We start from the raw sequence: 20,446 nt of genomic DNA, 5'->3' as shown, positions 1-20,446 counted from the left end.
GAAGGAATTAGTGTTGGGTCCATGGTGAACTCAGTGTTTGCACTGACCCATTGTTTCCTCAGGAGCTCTCAGTTGCACTATTATAAACCATTGTTAAAAATGACATTTACATTTACATTATTTACTGTACAGTGTCACCTAAATGAGGATGGGTTCCCTTCTGAGTCTGGTTCCTTTCAAGGTTTCTTCCTCATATACAGAACCCAGTTTTGCTTCAGCTTGAGGTCACAAACAGATGGCTGCACATTGTCCTTCAGGATTTTTTGGTAGACAGCAGAATTTATGGTTCCATTTAATAAAGCAAGTCTTCCAGGTTCTGAAGCAGCAAAACAACCCCAGACCATCTCACTACCACCACCATATTTTACTGTTGGTATGATGTTCTTTTTCTGAAATACAGTGTTACTTTTACACCAGATGTAATGGGACACACACCTTCCAAAAAGGTCAACTTTTGTCTCGTCAGTCCACAAAGTACTTCTTGGGGATCATCAAGATGTTTTCTGGCAAATCTAAGACGAGCCTTTATGTTCTTTTTGCTCAGCAGCGGTTTTCGTCTTGGAGCTCTGCCATGCAGGCCATTTTTGCCCAGTCTCTTTCTTATGGTGAAGTCATGAACACCGAACTTAACTGAAGCAATTCAGGCCTGCAGTTCTTTGGATGTTGTTATGGGGTCTTTTGTGACATCTTGGATGAGTCGTCGCTGCGCTCTCTTGGGCTAAATTTTGTCGGCCGGCCACATCTGGGAAGGTTCACCACTGTTCCATATTTCCACCCTGGGTTTTTATTTTCACTGTGGTTCACTGGAGTCCCAAAGCTTTAGAAATTGCTTTATGACCTTTTCCAGACTGATGGATCTCAGTTACTTTCTTTCTCATTTGTTCCTGGATTTCTCTGGATCTCGGCATGATGTGTAGCTTTTGAGGATCTTTTGGTCTACTTCACTTTGTCAGTCAGGTTATTTAAGTGATTTCTTGATTATAAACAGGTGTGGCAGTAATCAGGCCTGGGTGTGGCTAGAGGAATTAAACTCAGGTGTGATAAAACACAGTTATGTTATGTTTTAAAAGGGGGGGCAAACACTTTTTCACACAGGGCCATGTGGGTTTGGATTTTGTTTTCCCTTAATAATAAAAACCTTCATTTACAAATTGCATGTTGTGTTTACTTGTTATCTTTGATGTCCTATTTAAATTCGTTTGATCTGAAACATTAAAGTGTGACAAACATGCAAAAAGATAATAAATTTGGAATGGGCCAATACTTTTTCACACTCCTTTCTCAAACTCACATGCATTATGTGATGACAATTGTAGCTCATTACTCATTAATGGTGCTTGCGAAGCATCATTCTTACTATCCTGCATACTCTTCCGGACAAAACTTCGGTGCGTAACTTATCCCGCAGCTTTTGTTCTAGACCCATGAATGAGGTGTCAAATCGACCGGCTCATTGAGGAGAGGTGTGCTATGACTTTTATAAGCGATCCGAGTACCGGTACTTCCGGTACCATGTCTCAAAATGGCCTTTTTTCCCATAGACTCCCATTATAAACTTTGGAGGTTTATAACTCGGCAAGCTTTCAAACTATCTACACCAAACTCGGCCAGCTCCTTTAGGGTGATACTCTGAACAAAGTTTTAAATTGGTGTACCGACTGGCCTTCCGGTTGTGCCCGCAGCCCCGCCCCCAAATATGCAAAATCAAAAAACTTTTTTACAACATGGACATGTGACATATCTAAACACTCAGAACAATGAGGGGAACTTGCTCACGTGTATTTTGATGACGTCACGTGATGTCACGTGTAGCCCCGCCCCCAGAATAAGAGAAATCAAAAAGTTAGCACAACATGGACATGTCATATATCAAAACACTCAGCCCGATGAGGGGAACTTGCCACGTGCAAGCACCATTCACATTTTCTTCAGGAAATGTACATTCTAGTTTCACCTACTGTCCTTTAATGCTTAACCTAACATACAGACATATACTGAACATGGTGTAATAAATTAGAACATTTATTAATAAACAATGCTTAGAATTCTCAAACGTTAGACTCCACTTATAGTTTTGAAACAAACCAACCGTACTCGCACACAAAAAACAAACAACAATACCCAAGATTTTTCTCAACCAGTAATGTTGTGTGTGTGTTGGAGCTCACCCCAATCCTGTGCAAACTGTTTTGTCCTTACAGTTCCCTTGGTTTCAAACCACCATTAGCATCCATATCACTTGTGGATAAAAATAAAATAGCTGCATGTATAAACCTGTAGACTCCTAACACAGTGACAAGTCCCAACTCCTTCACTGCAGCAATTTCAGCACAAACTGATGTCACATGGGTTTCCCATGAACAGTCTGCGTTCCTCTCGCTAGCACAACTGAAACCCGTTTTTCCTTTCTTATTGAGAAAGCTGAAAGCAGACTTATATATAAAATGATTTTGGAACATGTTGTAAGTCTGCCGTCATTCTGTTTTCTAGACGCTTCAGATCTTGCTAGACTGGTGTAGATCCACCGGAATAGATTGAACCTTTGAGAGATAAAATACTGTCTATGCTGTATCCTCATTTATCCTAATTTTTGTTCTTTCTCTTTTGGAAAAAGATCCAGAACTAACCACTAAATTACACAAGCAGATTTTATAGATTTGAGTCACTTGTGCTAACTTGGCTAACAGTTAGCATGAGTAGGATTTAAAAACTTTTTCTAAAAAATAAATCTTTTTTTATAATCTTTTTAAAGCTTGGTGGAGGAAGTATGATTATAAAATACTCTTCTGTTGTGTAACTTCACCTTTAAAGACTGAACTCCTTTTCTCTGTAAAGCCACACCTCCTCTCTCTGTTACACAATAACACACTGAACCAGGAAGTTCATTTCAGAGAAAACTCTCTCTCTCTCTCTCTCTCTCTCTCTCTCTCTCTCTCTCTCTCTCTCTCTGTCTGTCTGTCTGTCTGTCTGTCTGTCTGTCTGTGAGTTCAAGAAAATGGCAGAAACCAGTGATCAGGATCAGTTCAGCTGTCCAGTGTGTCTGGATCTCCTGAGGGTTCCAGTGACTCTCCATTGTGGTCACAGTTTCTGTAAGGTGTGTATTAATGACTGCTGGGATCAGGAGGATGTGAAGGGCGTCTACAGCTGTCCTCAGTGTAGAGAGACTTTCACTCCAAGGCCTGTTCTACGCAGGAACAACATGCTGGCTGAAGTGGTGGAGAAACTGAAGAAGACTGAACTCCAAGCTGCTTCTCCTGCTCACTGTTACGCTGGATCTGGAGATGTGGAGTGTGATTTCTGCACCGGGAGAAAACACAAAGCTGTCAAGTCCTGTCTGGTTTGTTTGGCCTCCTTTTGTGAAGAACATCTTAAACCTCACTATCAGTCTCCTGCCTTTAAGAAGCACAAGTTAGTTGAAGCCTGTGCAGAGCTCCAAGAGAAGATCTGCTCTGAACATGACAAACTGATGGAGATCTACTGTCGTACTGACCAAAGCCTCATCTGTTACTTGTGTACGATGAAAAAACACAAAGGTCATGATACAGTTTCAGCTAAAACAGAAAGAACTAAAAAACAGGTGAGAACTGGACAACATTATTCTTTTCCAAGTCAGATTTTACAAATTGTATTTTAAATCTATTTTCTATTGAGTTATACTACTGTTATTCAGTGTGAAGTGGATTTTTTTTAAAAGTCAAAGGTTCTTCTGGTATGAAGTGTGAAACAGCTCAGACCAGTCAGTGCACTTTAAACAGCCAACAGTGTAACAAGATTCTTAGAGCATTTTATACCTAAAGTTTACAAAGACCATGTTAAAACTCTGTTAAAGAATGAGTTAAAGGAGGATCAGATAAAATCCCAGCAGAGGATCCAGGAGAAGCAGAAGAAGGTGCAGGAGCTGAAACAGACTGTGGACATTATTAAGGTGAGGAAGAAACTGAGAGATTCACATAAACACACACATTATAGAGTCACTGTAATAGAAAGAGTTGATCTCAGATGTGTGTGTGTGTGTGTGTGTGTGTGTGTGTGTGTGTGTCCTTACAGACATGTTCACAGGCAGCAGTAGATGACAGTGAGAGGATCTTTACTGAGCTGATCAGCTCCATGGAGAAAAAGCGCTCGGAGGTGACGGAGCTGATCAGAGCTCAGGAGAAAGCTGAAGTGAGTCGAGCTGAACGACTCCTGAATCAAATGGAGCAGGAGATTGCTGATCTTAAGAGGAGAATCACTGAGATGGAGCAGCTTTCACACACACACGATGACATCCACTTCCTCCAGGTAACACTCACTGTCTGATCTACAGAGGGCGCTGTTCCTCACAAAGTTTCCTCCTAAAAGCTCATTACAGCAACAAGAAATGTTCCTGTCTGAGATCACAAGTGTGTCTTTGTTCTGATTCAGTCTGAGATTCATTCGTTCCTCTCGTCCACTTTTCTCCTTCTCTATGATGTGTTTCCTCTCTGTAGAGTTTCCCGTCTCTCTGTGTTTCTCCTGGATGTGACGACTCACTCAGCTTCACTGTCAATCAACATCTCTCATTTGATGGAGTGAGGAAATCTCTCTCAGATCTGAAAAAACAAGTCAAACAAATCTGTGAGGAGGAATTCAACAAAATCAGACCACAAGGTGAACAAACAAACATTGTTTCTGTATCACAGTAAAAAGAGCCATAAAATTCATCTAACAGAAATAAGAAGTAAGCAGGAACAAGACTGCAGAAAATCACACAGTATTAGCATCAGTCTTGTAAATGACATCAAGATCAATTTAGCAGATAAACAAAGCAACAAATCTAACATTTTTTGTGAAAATCGTAGCTGATGAATAAATTGAGATGGTGACGTTGTTGACGTCTGAAATAAACGTGAGGAAGCAAATTTTTCTGTCTCTGTGTCTCCACAGCTGCAGCAGTTCAGATGATTTTACCTTCAGAACCAAAGAACAGAGAAGATTTTCTGCAGTGTAGGTTTTACACACACACACACACACACACACACACACACACACACACACACACACACACACACACACACACACAGTGTTAAAATGTCTGTATTGTTGATCCATGTACAGTATATAGAGCTGCATTAGGAGGATAGAAACACAGACAGGTGTCTCACACACACTTATTATAAATCCTGTGATTAACATCTAACATGTGGACATTTTATTACTGTAGATTTCTGTTATCTGACTCTGGATCCAAACACAGCACATCGTCAACTCATTCTGTCTGAGAAGAACAGAGTGGTGACACGGAGTGAGACACGACAGCGATACTCTGATCATCCAGAGAGATTTGACTCCAGGACTCAGGTGTTGTGTAAGGAGAGTGTGTGTGGACGCTGTTACTGGGAGGTGGAGAGGAGCGGTTATGTGTTCATATCAGTGTCATATAAAGAGATCAGCAGGAAAGGACGGGGTAATGAGTGTGTGTTTGGATACAACAGTCAGTCCTGGAGTCTGCAGTATTCTTCTTCCTCTGTCTCTTTCTACCACAACACCATTGAGACTGAGCTCCAAGGTCCATCATCCTCCAGAATAGGAGTGTATGTGGATCACAGTGCAGGAACTCTGTCCTTCTACAGCGTCTCTGACACCATGAGGCTCCTCCACAGAGTCCACACCACATTCACTCAGCCTCTATATGCTGGAGTCAGTATATACCATTTTAACTCATCTGTGAGGTTTTGTGATAGAAAATGAAATGTTAGCAAAAGTTTCCAGTAAAATTCTAACTGAGGTGTGAGATTTAATTTCTCCCTGAGCTACACTGGTCATTTTGCAGAAACTGGAAAAGTAATGAATGCTGAATGTTTCTAGAAATAAGAAATGCTTTCAAACAGACTATTTAACTGTATGCAGTCTTAGGATGGATTTATTATTCTTGATATAAAAAATGTCTAACATAAAAAAAAAAAGAGTAGCACCCTGCCAGTGGGCGAGGAAGTTTCAGGTGTAAGGGGAGAGGTACCCGATCACCCAGATGAAACTCCTGTGCTTAGGGATACTTTATTGATCTGTTCCTTCTGTACATATTCCATTACTGAGCGATAATGTGAGGGATGCTCCTCCCATGCCTCTTCATCTACGTCTATTAGGCCGCTTGGTTACTGTCCAAAAAGGTGATTGAATGGTGTGAACATAGTGGATGCTTCTGCCTTCTCTCTCCAGCGTTGGTCAAACTGAACAAACTGTACACAAATCTTTTGTTTTGAATGATATACAACCAAATAAAGTCCTAAAACAAATCTTGTTTTAATCTTGTTTTTTTTTTAATCTTGATTGTTTTTTTCCCTTGGCAAACACTTGAACTGGAACTGGCAAATTAAGAACTGACAATTTTAATTTAAGTGTTACATTTAGTAATACACACCGACGGTTGGATCATTAACAAATCAGTCACTGGACAAATAGGAGGCATTTATTTACCAGGCTGGTCATGGGCCGAGATGATGGGCATATATCCACTGTGTAAGAAATAAAAAATGTGGTAGTAAAAAAACGATGAGGTGAAGATCTTAATGAAGAACAAGAAGTTTATTCCAGCATAGCAGTGACAAAATACATGAAGTACTTTGGGTTCGTCGGAGTCATTAAGAACCCCGAGCAAATCCTGCTCAAGCATTTTATACAGTTTTCCCTTTTTGTAGTTTAAATGAGGTTCTGCTTTGAATGTGTATTGAATGTAAGAACTGAGTGTCTCCCAAATGGCTGGGATACACGTTGTTGTTTTTAAATGTTAATCATGGACACGTACACCTTGTCTTGGTATTGTTACAATTGTTATCAACCAAATGGTCACTTTAAATGGTAATCGCAGTCACGTAGACACTTTGTTCGTGGTGATCCTTGATGTCCTGCTGCCGTTCCAATATTTATAATTGAATCAAGTTTATACGTTTAGAGTCCTAAACGTATTACCTTATGATACTTAAACCTTTTTAGGAATGAGCTCTTTTAGATGTGTACCTTGGAGTGGAATTTGGGTGCAATTTCTGTAATTTCTTACAGTCCCCCCTTTGATGCTTTTGGCCTTGAAGCATGACATCACTTCCTTAATACAGATCACACCTCCCATTTTTGGGCAGGTGCCCAGTGTCGGTGAAGCCCTGCCTTAGGTTGTTCCCCTTCGGCCCTCAGAGAATCTTACCCGTCCTCAAAACCTTACCTCATGCACACTGGTTATAGCTCCATTCCATAAGGCAAACTTATCACAGGTTTTCTTCTTAAAATTTAGTTCTATGTAAAATATTACTTGGGTTTGGAGCAGAGACACTCAGAAACCATCACAGCCAACGGGAACATCCCACATTGATCATTGAATTATCTGCAATCTGCCGTCTCAATATGGTACACATACAACATAACATAATGCATTGACAAAGAATGAGAAAGATGTATACACAAACTGCAGTTTTGAAAGTTACATCCCAAATCAGATCATAATATGCAATAACTAAATCACCATCATGCATTTGTTTAGACAAAACATTATCTTTTCCTATAAGACCTTGTTGAGCTTTGACAATATGGTCATCCTTTCTTTGCATTATGGCATAATGACATTAACATATTATATAATAACATTATTATATATTTTGGTAACTCAAGATCAAATTCTGGGACATCTTCCTCAAAGACTAGTTGTCCTCTGGATCAATTACATTGTCTGTAGGGTGAAATTTACATATGGAAAGTAATTTTGCTATGAACCAAATTGAAATGAAACAAACCGAATACAAAGTAAAGTATCATTACTCGGACAAAGTGTTAACATTTGGTTATCATTAACAAAAATAGAAAGTGATCAAGAGTTGTGGGGACACATGTCCCTGCTGAAAAATCCAGCATAAACCAGCATGAATTCCATGCTGGTCCAGGCTGGTTTTTACTGGTTTGTGCTGGTATAGCACAATATAGAATTGTAATTCACTTTTTAATAAAGAAAAACATTCTGGATATTCCTATCATTTACATGGCATGATAGGAATATCCAGAATGTTTTTCTTTATTAAAAAGTGAATTACAATTCTCTAGAAAATTGTCTTGGTCTTTATTTAACTATGAATATGCACTAAGAAATGTGATACTGTATGTAACAAATGGGTTTTGTTGTGGTCTTGCTGGGATTATACTAGCATCCAAAAGACAACATATGTTGACCAGCACACCAGCATCCCAGGCTGGTCGGCCAGCACACCAGCAACCAGCACCTAATGCTGGACCAGCACACCACCATCCCAAGCTGGTCCCAGTATGCAAAACATACCTTATGCTGGTGACCAGCAATGCTGTTTTTTTTTAGCAGAGGTTTTCCTGTTTGAAACTATTACTCTTTTAAAATTATTGTGGACATGCGTTAGATTGATTTCACAAGCCTCATAATTAGTGTGTGCCCCACATAATGGTTTCCAAGGCATCAAACTCGCAAATAAAACCAATGTAGGTTTGTCACAGCGTTCTATGTCCAATCCTCGCCATTCTCCTGATGGTAACTGTGTGATAAACCTTAAAGTCCTTTCTTTACTACATTCTTCTGTAATATTCCCAAATTGTCCATGCTTAGAATCCTTTCAAACAATTTTTCAAATCCTTTCAAATCCTTGGGATTATTTACTTGAAGATGTTCTCTGAGGTGGTGATGAACTGGTTGCAACAGCACTGTGATACCTTAGGAACGCTGTTGTCAAGAAGACCTTATACATTCCTGTTACACTCTCTGTTACACTGTTCATCTGGGTCTGGAGATCATGCTGTAAGGTTCACCAAGACTGGAACATGGATCCATTGTAGAAAAGCACTTTGGGACAGCGATGGGCACTCTTGTATCTTTAATGCTGTCACGAGAGCTGCCATCTTAGTCCATCCCAACATCTTTATTTCTTTTTGATCTGAAAAACACTTGAAAACATAATGAATTTATGCCCCCCCCGCTTTTTTTTTAAACACAGCACACAAAAACATTACAAACACATACAACATAAACTTGCCTATTTACATGGCCCTAATGACCGCCATCAGCTTTTTATGATATTAATGGATCTATGTGGAATGATCTCTTACCAGGTTGAAGGTTTTTAGTTTTGTGACGTGAATCTCTGCCTAGTCTCTCCCAGTGAGCAGACCATGGGCCCTCATTTTGGTAATTCTTTACCACAACCTCATCACTACTTTCAAATTTGTGATGGTGCACATTCTGACCAGAATGCATTTTGTTTTTCTGACTTTGCCAAATTTGTTGAGTGGCTTGGTGAAAAACAACAGACAAGGAGTTACACAGATTCTAGAGCTCCTTTCTCAGTCTGTTTACTGTAGCCTGTAACTGGTTTAAATCAGTTTTGGGGCCTGTTCTCTCAAGGGAAAATTTGCATTCCCTTGAAATATAGAACGGGGCATAGAAGCCTTTATTATCGCCACATATACATTACAGCACAGTGGAATTCTTTTCTTCACATACCCCAACTGAGGAGGACAGCATGAAGCCAAATAAATTAAGGCGTCACTTAAAGACATTACACCCTAATCACGCTGATAAGCTGCTTGAGTTTTTTCAGTGAAAATGTGCCGAACATTGCCAACAATCATCCCGCTTTGTGAATGCTACTTCAGTAAACCAGCGAGCACTGTAAGAAGGTGGCGTACCAAATTGCTCAGTGCAAAAAACCCCACTCCATAGCAGAGGAGCTGATACTGCCTGCAGCATTAGACATGGTCTCTGTCATGCTGGATGACGCAAGTGCTGCCAAAATAAAAACTATCCCTCTGTCCAATGACACTGTCGCCAGACGTATAAATGGCATTGCTAACAATCTTAAAGAACAGCATACATAGTCAACAACATAGTCAGTAGTGTCAACAAATTCATTCTAGAACCTGAATTAATTTGTTGACACTACTGACTATGATGCCACCTCAGTGATTCCATATATTAAGGAGCATATTTCATTACTGATGGGATTCTTTAAAAAGTACTTCCCTGAAAACACTTCCCAATATGACCAGGTGAGAGATCCTTTCAATGCAACATCTCTAACTGGTTTCAGCTCTGCAGAGGAGGACCAGTTCATTGATATGTCATCTGACTCCACATTGAGACTGAGGTTCATATCACAGACACTGAGGTAATTCTGGCTGAGTGTAGAGAGGCAGTATCCACACTTAGGGCAGAGGGCCATGGGCATTCTTCTTTCTTTTACAACATCTTATCTTTGTGAGACTGGCTTCTCTGCTGTTGCTGCACTGAAGACCAAGTACAGGTCCCAGCTAAACATTGAGCAGGAGCTGAGAGTTGCAGTATCATGCTTCAAACCCCGCTTCAAAAAGCTGTGCACTACAAAATGTGCTCATTGTAGCCATTAATCCTGACTCCTCATTTTCAATTTGTTTTTTAAATGTTTGTTTCGTAGGTCAAAGTGTTTTATATATTGCGTCCTGAGTTAATGTTGCTGATCAATTTGAATTTATTATTATTTATTGATTATATTTAATTTTACTTTTCAGTATCAAATGGGGGGGGGGGGGGGGCACGGTCAGTTAGTGGTTAGCACGTTCGCCTCACACCTCCAGGGTTGGGGGTTCGATTCCCGCCTTGTGTGTGTGGAGTTTGCATGTTCTCCCCGTGCCTCGGGGGTTTCCTCCGGGTACTCTGGTTTTCTCCCCCGGTCCAAAGACATGCATGGTAGGTTGATTGGCATCTCTGGAAAATTGTCCGTAGTGTGTGAGTGCGTGAGTGAATGTGTGTGTGTGTGTGTGTGTGTGTGTGTGCCCTGCAATGGGTTGGCACTCCGTCCAGGGTGTATCCTGCCTTGATGCCCGATGACGCCTGAGATAGGCACAGGCTCCCCGTGACCCGAGGTAGTTCAGATAAGCGGTAGAAGATGAATGAATGAATGAATGAATGAATGAATGAATGAATGAATGCAATTTCTTTTTTAATTTCAGGCAGATTTATTCACTTTAAGTCTTTTCTGTTACAGACTAAAAAACAATGTTAATAAAGTTATTCTTTGTTGTAAGTTGATCTATATTTCTTTCTTTTTTCTTTTTTTGTTTTCTTTAATGTTAATAAGTGTACAATGTTATGCAGAGGTGTACGTATAACAATTTTATAGACAAATTATACTATTTACAGCCACGGCTGAGAGGTTGGGGGGTGGGGTGGGGGGGTTGGGGGGGTGTTTACTTCTTCCTAGGGGAGGCGTAACAGAAAATAATTGAGAAGCACTGCTCTAGACTTTTAGTTATGCTGTCATAGTTAGTCTTGCTTTAGTCTCTCTCTGCACTTTGCACATATTGTCCATCACCTGATTACAACTATACCTAACATTTTTTTTCTTTCTCTCTCTGCCGAGCTACAGTATATATGCCACTCCCGATCTCCCAGTGTTCCAAGTTCCTAGTCTGATCGTCTCTTCTTACGGAGCTACTTCATCAATTCTGATGTTTTACCACTGGTTGGAGTCTTGTCACCCGGTGGTCACTCTGCCAGGGACTGATGAATTGTTGTGGATGGAGCCTTCTTTGAACCATTGTTGTGTCAGTCAGCTGTATGGTCTGGACATGATCAGAGATCATTTGAAGACTTTGAAAGGAAGGAATTAGTGTTGGGTCCATGGTGAACTCAGTGTTTGCACTGACCCATTATTTCATCAGGAGCTCTCAGTTGCACTATTATAAACCATTGTTAAAAATGACATTATTTACATTTACATTATTTACTGTACAGTGTCACCTAAATGAGGATGGGTTCCCTTCTGAGTCTGGTTCCTTTCAAGGTTTCTTCCTCATACAGAACCCAGTTTTGCTTCAGCTTGAGGTCACAAACAGATGGCTGCACATTGTCCTTCAGGATTTTTTGGTAGACAGCAGAATTCATGGTTCCATTTATTAAAGCAAGTCTTCCAGGTTCTGAAGCAGCAAAACAACCCCAGACCATCTCACTACCACCACCATATTTTACTGTTGGTATGATGTTCTTTTTCTGAAATACAGTGTTACTTTTACACCAGATGTAATGGGACACACACCTTCCAAAAGTTCAACCTTTGTCTCATCAGTCCACAGAGTAAGTCTTGGGGATCATCAAGATGTTTTCTGGCAAATCTAAGACGAGCCGTTATGTTCTTTTTGCTCAGCAGCGGTTTTCGTCTTGGAGCTCTGCCATGCAGGCCATTTTTGCCCAGTCTCTTTCTTATGGTGAAGTCATGAACACCGAACTTAACTGAAGCAATTCAGGCCTGCAGTTCTTTGGAGGTTGTTATGGGGTCTTTTGTGACATCTTGGATGAGTCGTCGCTGCGCTCTCTTGGGCTAAATTTTGTCGGCCGGCCACATCTGGGAAGGTTCACCACTGTTCCATATTTCCACCGTGGTTTTTTATTTTCACTGTGGTTCACTGGAGTCCCAAAGCTTTAGAAATGGCTTTATAACCTTTTCCAGACTGATAAATCTCAGTTACTTTCTTTCTCATTTGTTCCTGAATTTCTTTGGATCTCACATGATGTGTAGCTTTTGAGGATCTTTTGGTCTACTTCACTTTGTCAGTCAGGTTATTTAAGTGATTTCTTGATTGTAAACAGGTGTGGCAGTAATCAGGCCTGGGTGTAGCTAGAGGAATTAAACTCAGGTGTGATAAAACACAGTTATGTTATGTTTTAACAGGGGGGCAAACACTTTTTCACACAGGGCCATGTGGGTTTGGATTTTGTTTTCCCTTAATAATAAAAACCTTCATTTACAAATTGCATGTTGTGTTTACTTGTTATCTTTGATGTTCTATTTAAATTTGTTTGATTTTGTTTAAATTTTATTTGTCTCAAACTCCCATGCATTATGTGATGACAATTGTAGCTCATTACTCATTAATGGTGCTTGCAAAGCATCATTCTTACTATCCTGAATACTCTTCCGGATAAAACTTCGGCGCGTAACTTATCCCACAGCTTTTGTTCTAGACCCATGAATGAGGTGTCAAATCGACCGGCTCATTGAGGAGAGGTGTGCTATGACTTTTATAAGCGATCCGAGTACCGGTACTTCTGGTACCAAGTCTCAAAATGGCCTTTTTTCCCATAGACTCCCATTATAAACTTTGGAGGTTTATAACTCGACAAGCTTTCAAACAATCTACACCAAACTCGGCCAGCTCCTTTAGGGTGATACTCTGAACAAAGTTTTAAATTGATGCACCGACTGGCCTTCCGGTTGTGCCGCAGCTCCGCCTCCAAAATATGCAAAATAAAAAAACTTTTTACAACATGGACATGTGACATATCAAAACACTCAGAACAATGAGGGGAACTTGCTCACGTGTATTTTTATGACGTCACGTGATGTCACATGTAGCCCCGCCCCAAAATAAGAGAAATCAAAAAGTTAGCACAACATGGACATGTCATATATCAAAACACTCAGCCCGATGAGGGGAACTTGCCACGTGCAAGCACCATTCACATTTTCTTCAGGAAATGTACATTCTAGTTTCACCTACTGTCCTTTAATGCTTAACCTAACATACTGACATATACTGAACATGGTGTAATAAATTAGAACATTTATTATTAAACAATGCTTAGAATTCTCAAACGTTAGACTCCACTTATAGTTTTGACACAAACCAACCGTACTCGCACACAAAAAACAAACAACAATACCCAGGATTTTTCTCAACCAGGAATGTTGTGTGTGTGTGTTGGAGCTCACCCCAATCCTGTGCAAACTGTTTTGTCCTTACAGTTCCCTTGGATTCAAACCACCATTAGCATCCATATCACTTGTGGATAAAATAAAATAGCTGCATGTATAAACCTGTAGACTCCTAATACAGCGACAAGTCCCAACTCCTTCACTGCAGCAATTTCAGCACAAAAGTTTGATGTCACATGGGTTTCCCATGAACAGTCTGCGTTCCTCTTGCTAGCACAACTGAAACCCATTTTTCCTTTCTTATTGAGAAAGCTGAAAGCAGACTTATATATAAAATGATTTTGGAACATTGTAAGTCTGCCGTCATTCTGTTTTCTAGACGTTTCAGATCTTGCTAGACTGGTGTAAACCCACCGGAATAGATTGAACCTTAAAGATAAAATACTGTCTATGCTGTATCCTCATTTATCCTAATTTTTGTTCTTTCTCTTTTGGAAAAAGATCCAGAACTAAACACTAAATTACACAAGCAGATTTTATAGATTTGAGTCACTTGTGCTAACTTGGCTAACAGTTAGCATGAGTAGGATTTAAAAACTTTTTCTAAAAAATAAATCTTTTTTAATAATCTTTTTAAAGCTTGGTGGAGGAAGTATGATTATAAAATACTCTTCTGTTGTGTAACTTCACCTTTATCTTTAAAGACTGAACTCCTTTTCTCTGTAAAGCCACACCTCCTCTCTCTGTTACACAATAACACACTGAACCAGGAAGTTCATTTCAGAGAATACGAAACTTATAGATCTCTCTCTCTCTCTCTCTCTGTCTGTCTGTGAGTTCAAGAAAATGGCAGAAACCAGTGATCAGGATCAGTTCAGCTGTCCAGTGTGTCTGGATCTCCTGAGGGTTCCAGTGACTCTCCATTGTGGTCACAGTTTCTGTAACATGTGTATTAATGGCTGCTGGGATCAGGAGGATGTGAAGGGCGTCTACAGCTGTCCTCAGTGTAGAGAGACTTTCACTCCAAGGCCTGTTCTACGCAGGAACAACATGCTGGCTGAAGTGGTGGAGAAACTGAAGAAGACTGAACTCCAAGCTGCTTCTCCTGCTCACCGTTATGCTGGACCTGGAGATGTGGAGTGTGATTCCTGCACCGGGAGAAAACACAAAGCTGTTAATTCCTGTCTGGTTTGTCAGGCCTCCTATTGTGAATATCATCTTAAACCTCACTATCAGTCTCCTGCCTTTAAGAAGCACAAGTTAGTTGAAGCCTGTGCAGAGCTCCAAGAGAAGATCTGCTCTGAACATGACAAACTGATGGAGATCTACTGTCGTACTGACCAAAGCTTCATCTGTCTCTTGTGTACGATGGATCAACACAAAGGTCATGATACAGTTTCAGCTAAAGCAGAAAGAACTAAAAAACAGGTGAGAACTGGACAACATTATTCTTTTCCAAGTCAGATTTTACAAATTGTATTTTAAATCTATTTTCTATTGAGTTATACTACTGTTATTCAGTGTGAAGTGGATTTTTTTTAAAAGTCAAAGGTTCTTCTGGTATGAAGTGTGAAACAGCTCAGACCAGTCAGTGCACTTTAAACAGCCAACAGTGTAACAAGATTCTTAGAGCATTTTATACCTAAAGTTTACAAAGACCATGTTAAAACTCTGTTAAAGAATGAGTTAAAGGAGGATCAGATAAAATCCCAGCAGAGGATCCAGGAGAAGCAGAAGAAGGTGCAGGAGCTGAAACAGACTGTGGACATTATTAAGGTGAGGAGGAAACTGAGAGATTCACATAAACACACACATTATAGAGTCACTGTGAGATAAAGAGATGATCTCAGAAGTGTGTGTGTGTGTGTGTGTGTGTGTCCTTACAGATGCGTTCACAGGCAGCAGTAGATGACAGTGAGAGGATCTTTACTGAGATGATCAGCTCCATGGAGAAAAAGCGCTCGGAGGTGACGGAGCTGATCAGAGCTCAGGAGAAAGCTGAAGTGAGTCGAGCTGATCGACTCCTGAATCGACTGGAGCAGGAGATTGCTGATCTTAAGAGGAGAGTCACTGAGCTGGAGCAGCTTTCACACACACACGATGACATCCACTTCCTCCAGGTAACACTCACTGTCTGATCTACAGAGGGCGCTGTTCCTCACAAAGTTTCCTCCTAAAAGCTCATTACAGCTACAAGAAATGTTCCTGTCTGAGATCACAAGTGTGTCTTTATTCTGATTCAGTCTGAGATTCATTCGTTCCTCTCGTCCACTTTTCTCCTTCTCTATGATGTGTTTCCTCTCTGTAGAGTTTCCCGTCTCTCTGTGTTTCTCCTGGATGTGACGACTCACTCAGCTTCACTGCCAATCAACATCTCTCATTTGATGGAGTGAGGAAATCTCTCTCAGATCTGAAAAAACGAGTCGAACAAATCTGTGAGGAGGAATTCAACAAAATCAGAGCAGAAGGTGAACAAACAAACATTGTTTCTGTATCACAGTAAAAAGAGCCATAAAATTCATCTAACAGAAATAAGAAGTAAGCAGGAACAAGACTGCAGAAAATCACACAGTATTAGCATCAGTCTTGTAAATGACATCAAGATCAATTTAGCAGACAAACAAAGCAACAAATCTTACACTTTTGGAGAAAATCGTAGCTGATGAATAAATTGAGATGGTGACGTTGTTGACGTCTGAAATAAACGTGAGGAAGCAAATTTTTCTGTCTCTGTGTCTCCACAGCTGCAGCAGTTCAGATGATTTTGCCTTCAGAACCAAAGAACAGAGAAGATTTTCTGCAGTGTAGGTTTTACACACACACACACACACACACACACACACACACACACACACACACAGTGTTAAAATGTCTGTATTGTTGATCCATGTACAGTATATAGAGCTGCATTAGGAGGATAGAAACACAGACAGGTGTCTCACACACACTCATTATAAATCCTGTGATTAACATCTAACGTGGACATTTTATTACTGTAGATTTCTGTTATCTGACTCTGGATCCAAACACAGCACATCCTGTACTCATTCTGTCTGAGAAGAACAGAGTGGTGACACGGAGTGAGACACGACAGCGAAACTCTGATCATCCAGAGAGATTTGACTCCAGGACTCAGGTGTTGTGTAAGGAGAGTGTGTGTGGACGCTGTTACTGGGAGGTGGAGAGGAGCGGTGATGTGTTCATATCAGTGTCATATAAAGAGATCAGCAGGAAAGGACGGGGTTATGATTGTTTGTTTGGATTCAACAGACAGTCCTGGAGTCTGCAGTGTTCTTCTTCCTCTGTCTTTTTCTGGCACAACAACATTCAGACTGAGCTCCAAGGTCCATCATCCTCCAGAATAGGAGTGTATGTGGATCACAGTGCAGGAACTCTGTCCTTCTACAGCGTCTCTGACACCATGAGGCTCCTCCACAGAGTCCACACCACATTCACTCAGCCGCTATACGCTGGATTCAGGATACGGAGTACTGACTCATCTGTGAGGTTTTGTGATAGAAAATGAAATGTTAGCAAAAGTTTCCAGTAAAATTCTAACTGAGGTGTGAGATTTAATTTGTCCCTGAGCTAAACTGGTCATTTTGTGTGCAGAAACCAGAACAGTAAAGAATGCATTAAGTAGGATGTTTCTAGAAAGAAGAAATGTTCTCAAACAGACTATTTAACTGTATGCACTATTAGGAGGATTTATTATCCTGATATAAACATTACAAAGTTTTTTTCAGGTGAGAACTGGATATCATATAAATATAAAAATTCTATGTTTGTTTTGACAGACTATTTCCTTAGAAATAATAAAACTTACTCAATCTGCTCTGTCTGTGCTGCTGCTGGTGGAAAACTCCTACTGTGTGTAAAAGACGTTTATTATTTTATATCCTTAACACTTTTCTGATTCCTTTCTCAATCTGCAAAAAAAATCTAAACTTAAAATTGAATCTACAAATTAAATACAGACTGGAGTTTGTTGGAATCTAGTCATATACTTATCTGATCATTTAATAAATCAGATACTGTCTGACGTGTGTGTTTTACTCACTTTTTATCAAAATCAAGGAAAACAAATGAAATATTATTATTATTATTATTATTATTATTATTATTATTATTATTATTATTATTATTATTATTATACAGTGTCTCTGACACCATGAGGCTCCTCCACAGAGTCCACACCACATTCACTCAGCCTCTATATGCTGGAGTCAGTATGTGGAGTAATAAATCATCTGTGAGGTTTTGTGATCCAAAATAAAATGTTAGTAAAGTTTTTCAGTAAAATTCTAACTGAGGTGTGAGATTTAATTTCTCCCTGAGCTAAACTGGACATTTTGTGTGCAGAACCTGGAAAAGTAATGAATGCTGAATGTTTCTAGAAATAGGAAATGCTTTCAAACAGACTATTTAACTGTATGCACTCTTAGGATGGATTTATTATTCTTGATATAAAAAATGTCTAACATCAAAAAAAAAAGAGTAGCACCCTGCCAGTGGGCGAGGAAGTTTCAGGTTGTGTAAGGGGAGAGGTACCCGATCACCCAGATGAAACTCCTGTGCTTAGGGATACTTTATTGATCTGTTCCTTCTGTACATATTCCATTACTGAGCGATAATGTGAGGGATGCTCCTCCCATGCCTCTTTATCCACGTCTATTAGGCCTCTTGGTTACTGTCCGAAAAGGAGATTGAATGGTGTGAATATAGTGGATGCTTCTGCCTTCTCTCTCCAGCGTTGGTCAAACTGAACAAACTGTACACAAATCTTTTGTTTTGAATGATATACAACCAACTAAAGTCCTAAAACAAATCTTGTTTTAATGTTGTTTTTTTTTTTATCTTGATTTTTTCCTTGGTAAACACTTTATCAAAAATAAGTCAAAAAGAACTGGCAAAGTGTTTAAAGATATTAATTAGTGTAAAGGAAAATCAACCCTAAGACTTAAATTAAGTGTTACGTTTAGTAATACACACCGACGGTTGGATCATTAACAAATCAATCACTGGACAAATAGGAGGCATTTATTTACGAGGCTGGTCATGGGCCGAGATGATGGGCATGTGTCCACTGTGTAAGAAATAAAAAATGTGGTAGTAAAAAAAACGATGAGGTGAAGATCTTAATGAAGAACAAGAAGTTTATTCCAGCATAGCAGTGACAAAATACATGAAGTACTTTGGGTTCGTCGGAGTCATTAAGAACCCCGAGCAAATCCTGCTCAAGCATTTTATACTGTTTTCCCTTTTTGTAGTTTAAATGAGGTTCCGCTCTGAATGTGTATTGCGTGTAAGAGCTGAATGTCTCCAAATGGCTGGGCTACACCTTGTTGTCTAGCTGATTGTATTTAAATGTTAATCATGGTCACATACACTTTGTCTTGGTATTGTTACAATTGATATCAACCAAATGGTCACTTTAAATGGTAATCATGGTCACGTAAACCCTTTGTTCGTGGTGATCCTTGATGTCCTGCTGCCGTTCCCATATTTATAATTGAATCAAGTATATACGTTTAGAGTCCTAGGGTGCTTTCACATCTATAGTTTGGTTCATTTGGTCCGGACCAAAAGCAAAAAATTATACATTGTAGCTTTTTAGCAGTTTTGGTTCCTTTTCACACCACACTGATCGTTCTGTTCCGCACCAGTTGAAACTAACCAAAATGCAGTCATGTAATAACATCCACATCGCTCATTGGCCACGTCTTTGAGCGTATTTCCTAAACTGCTTCTCGATTGGTCAGAATAAATGTGCGGGAAATTCCAACGAAACTCCGGAAGTAAACAAAAAGAGGAAAATATAGGAAAATACAGCATACACCATGGAGAGATGACTGCACGCTGCAATTATGTTTGTGGTTGTAATCTACTACATCGCTTGTATACAGCACTCTAGGCAAAGTCTTAATTTTCAGAATGAAGCGTGGATGCGGCTTGAAAATATCAATTTAATGCACTGCAAACGGCGAAGACGCATCGCAAGACACTTCAGGAGGCGGCGAGCATTACTTTTGCGAAACTGTGACATGCTCATCTTCCGAAAATATTGCCAACGACCCATGAGGTAATGTTATGCCCTCTCTTTCTTTAAATTGTTTTCTGTAAGCTTCTGTAAAGCCTCCAAGGTCTCATTGATAACATTCTCACTGTGTTATTAACCCTACTTCCTCATCCCATAATGCACAGCTCCGCTGACTACGGCAGCTGGTTTAGTCCAAAATGCGCAATACTTTTTGCAGTTAGGTCTGTTCGATCTTGGATTGTGTTCTCACCACAAACGAACCACTCCAAGAGCACCTCTTCAAGGAGGTCTCAGTCCGCTTGTTTGGTCCACTTTTGGTGCGCACCAGAGTTCGATTGCTGCATTCTCACCTGCCCAAACGAACCGCAAAAAATGAGCAATCGAACTCTGGTACGATTCACCCGAACTAAACAAGGCAGGTGTGAAAGCACCCCTAAACGTATTACCTTATGATACTTAAACCATTTTAGGAATGAGCTCTTTTAGATGTGTACCTTGGAGTGGAATTTGGGTGCAATTTCTGTAATTTCTTACAGTCCCCCCTTTGATGCTTTTGGCCCTGAAGCATCACATCACAATCTGCCATCTGCCGTCTCAATATGGTACACATACAACATAACATAATGCATTGACAAAGAATGAGAAAGATGTATACACAAACTGCAGTTTTGAAAGTTACATCCCAAATCAGATAATATGCAATAACTAAATCACCATCATGCATTTGTTTAGTCAAAACATTATCTTTTCCTATAAG

At 40.0% G+C, this 20,446-nt stretch overlaps 3 protein-coding genes across 10 annotated transcripts in view; all 3 read left to right on the top strand.

Annotated features, from left to right (window-relative positions):
• Nucleotides 1–20,446, top strand: part of znf414 (zinc finger protein 414) — a 110,114-nt gene that overhangs the window by 10,731 nt on the left and 78,937 nt on the right. The gene's annotated exons all lie outside the window — the stretch shown is intronic.
• On the top strand, nt 2,929–6,254 carry LOC132857712 (E3 ubiquitin/ISG15 ligase TRIM25-like). Of its 2 annotated transcripts, none has more exons than XM_060887692.1 (6): nt 2,929–3,577; nt 3,830–3,925; nt 4,048–4,281; nt 4,470–4,660; nt 4,877–4,965; nt 5,183–6,254. In XM_060887692.1, exons 1-6 carry the CDS (start codon nt 2,996–2,998, stop codon nt 5,707–5,709), a joined length of 1,719 nt encoding a protein of 572 aa, XP_060743675.1. In that variant the 5' UTR covers nt 2,929–2,995; the 3' UTR covers nt 5,710–6,254. The 2 variants fall into 2 exon arrangements, with proteins under 2 accessions (XP_060743675.1, XP_060743674.1); XM_060887691.1 differs by having other exon boundaries at nt 2,930–3,577; nt 4,470–4,629; nt 4,906–4,965.
• Nucleotides 14,409–17,665, top strand: LOC132857698 (E3 ubiquitin-protein ligase TRIM16-like). 2 transcript variants are annotated; one of them, XM_060887673.1, is made up of 7 exons: nt 14,409–15,077; nt 15,330–15,425; nt 15,536–15,769; nt 15,958–16,140; nt 16,228–16,237; nt 16,394–16,453; nt 16,649–17,665. In XM_060887673.1, exons 1-7 carry the CDS (start codon nt 14,496–14,498, stop codon nt 17,173–17,175), a joined length of 1,692 nt encoding a protein of 563 aa, XP_060743656.1. In that variant the 5' UTR covers nt 14,409–14,495; the 3' UTR covers nt 17,176–17,665. The 2 variants fall into 2 exon arrangements, with proteins under 2 accessions (XP_060743656.1, XP_060743655.1); XM_060887672.1 differs by lacking the exon at nt 16,228–16,237 and having other exon boundaries at nt 14,410–15,077; nt 15,958–16,117; nt 16,649–17,664.

This window comes from Tachysurus vachellii, chromosome 15 (genome assembly GCF_030014155.1).
Source record: "Tachysurus vachellii isolate PV-2020 chromosome 15, HZAU_Pvac_v1, whole genome shotgun sequence".
NCBI lineage: Eukaryota > Metazoa > Chordata > Actinopteri > Siluriformes > Bagridae > Tachysurus > Tachysurus vachellii.
Note: the sequence above shows the minus strand (reverse complement) of the source record. Positions and strands in the feature narration are given on the sequence as shown.

What these genes read in the sequence shown, in the direction of transcription:
- LOC132857712 (XM_060887692.1), top strand. Translation starts at nt 2,996, where the DNA reads ATGGCAGAAACCAGTGATCAGGATCAGTTCAGCTGTCCAGTGTGTCTG. An exon ending in AGACTGTGGACATTATTAAG is followed by an intron (nt 3,926 to 4,047) that starts GTGAGGAAGAAA and finishes GTGTCCTTACAG; the next exon opens with ACATGTTCACAGGCAGCAGT. An exon ending in AACATTGTTTCTGTATCACA is followed by an intron (nt 4,661 to 4,876) that starts GTAAAAAGAGCC and finishes AACGTGAGGAAG; the next exon opens with CAAATTTTTCTGTCTCTGTG.
- LOC132857698 (XM_060887673.1), top strand. Translation starts at nt 14,496, where the DNA reads ATGGCAGAAACCAGTGATCAGGATCAGTTCAGCTGTCCAGTGTGTCTG. An exon ending in AGACTGTGGACATTATTAAG is followed by an intron (nt 15,426 to 15,535) that starts GTGAGGAGGAAA and finishes GTGTCCTTACAG; the next exon opens with ATGCGTTCACAGGCAGCAGT. An exon ending in ATGACATCCACTTCCTCCAG is followed by an intron (nt 15,770 to 15,957) that starts GTAACACTCACT and finishes TCCTCTCTGTAG; the next exon opens with AGTTTCCCGTCTCTCTGTGT.